General features: G+C 65.3%; 1 protein-coding gene across 1 annotated transcript in view; it reads left to right on the forward strand.

The window, feature by feature from the left end:
- LOC104988237 (NACHT, LRR and PYD domains-containing protein 6-like) overlaps positions 1-1,045 on the forward strand; it is a 5,573-nt gene extending 4,528 nt beyond the window's left edge. The window contains exons 4-6 of the mRNA XM_010839490.1: positions 10-75; positions 152-319; positions 781-1,045. Coding sequence (XP_010837792.1) covers positions 10-75; positions 152-319; positions 781-919 — 373 coding nt within the window. The 3' untranslated portion in view covers positions 920-1,045. The remainder of the gene's footprint in view (positions 1-9; positions 76-151; positions 320-780) is intronic.
- The last annotated feature ends 109 nt before the right edge of the window (positions 1,046-1,154 follow it).

The following is a 1,154-nucleotide window of genomic DNA, read 5'->3' on the forward strand; positions in this document are numbered from 1 at the left end:
CGGGCTCAGCGAGGCCGGCCTGCGTGTGCTGAGCGAAGGCCTGGCCTCGCCCCAGTGCCGGGTGCAGACACTCAGGTGAGGAGCAGCCTGGAAGGGACCGAGGGAGGGACCAGGGCCCCCACAGCAGCTCCTGAGGTCAGCCCTCCCCTAGGGTTCAGCAGCCAGGCCTGCAGGAAGCGCTCCAGTACATGGTTGGCAAGCTCCAGCAAATCCCAGCACTGACCACCCTGGATCTCAGTGGCTGCCAGCTGTCAGGACCTACGGTGACCTGCTTGTGCACCACCCTGAAGTGCCCAGGATGCCACCTGCAAACCCTCAGGTGGAGACAGGGCTGGGAAGGGTGCTGGGAACACAGCCTCTCAGCCCTGGGCTGGGGTGGGTGCCGGGGCTTCCCCCAGACCTTAAAGAGGAATCTCTCCCAGGGCCCTCCTGAGGTAACCCCGCTGTAACTCAGGCCCTGGAGCCCCACCCTCTAACTCCGTGGCTCCGGCCCAGGGCCTGGACCACACCATTAGACCAAATGCCCATTGTCAGGTGCCCGTGCCCAGAATATGGACCAGTGCCCCCAGATCCCACTTAGTGCCCTGAAGGCTCTGGCCCCTAGTCCCTGCCCCTTCCCCACCCTCTGGCAGTCCCCGACTGGCCACCTCCTGTCACCGCGTGCCTCTGGCACAACCCAGGCCAGCAGCCCAGCACTGCCCCTGCCGCTGCTCCCCGTCACTGCACCCGCAGGCCCCCTCCCTCACCAACCCCGCTGCCATTCTCTGCACACGGCTACAGGCTGACCTCTGTGGAGCTGAGCGAGCAGGCCCTGCAGGAGCTGCAAGCTGTGGAGACAGCAAACCCGAGACTAGTCATCACACACCCAGCGCTGGACGCCCATCCCAAGCCCCCCACAGTGCCCATCAGTGCCCTTTGAGGTCCTGCAGACCAGAACTAGGGAGGAATCCGCTCAGCCCTACACAGCACACCTCCCCATTTCAAGGGCGAGAGGATGGTGCTCTCTGCTCTGGGCAACCGTTGAGCCTGAGGGGCCCGGGACAGGCAGGTGGGACACTCAGACAGACACGGCCCTCACCTGCTCCGGGGCAGGCCCAGGACATGTCCCTTCCCCCACACCCTGGGGACAGCTTGTGTCTCTGTCCTCCCCACAG

The sequence above is a fragment of the Bison bison genome, unplaced genomic scaffold (assembly GCF_000754665.1).
Source record: "Bison bison bison isolate TAMUID 2011002044 unplaced genomic scaffold, Bison_UMD1.0 scf7180017846400, whole genome shotgun sequence".
Classification (NCBI taxonomy): Eukaryota; Metazoa; Chordata; class Mammalia; order Artiodactyla; family Bovidae; genus Bison; species Bison bison.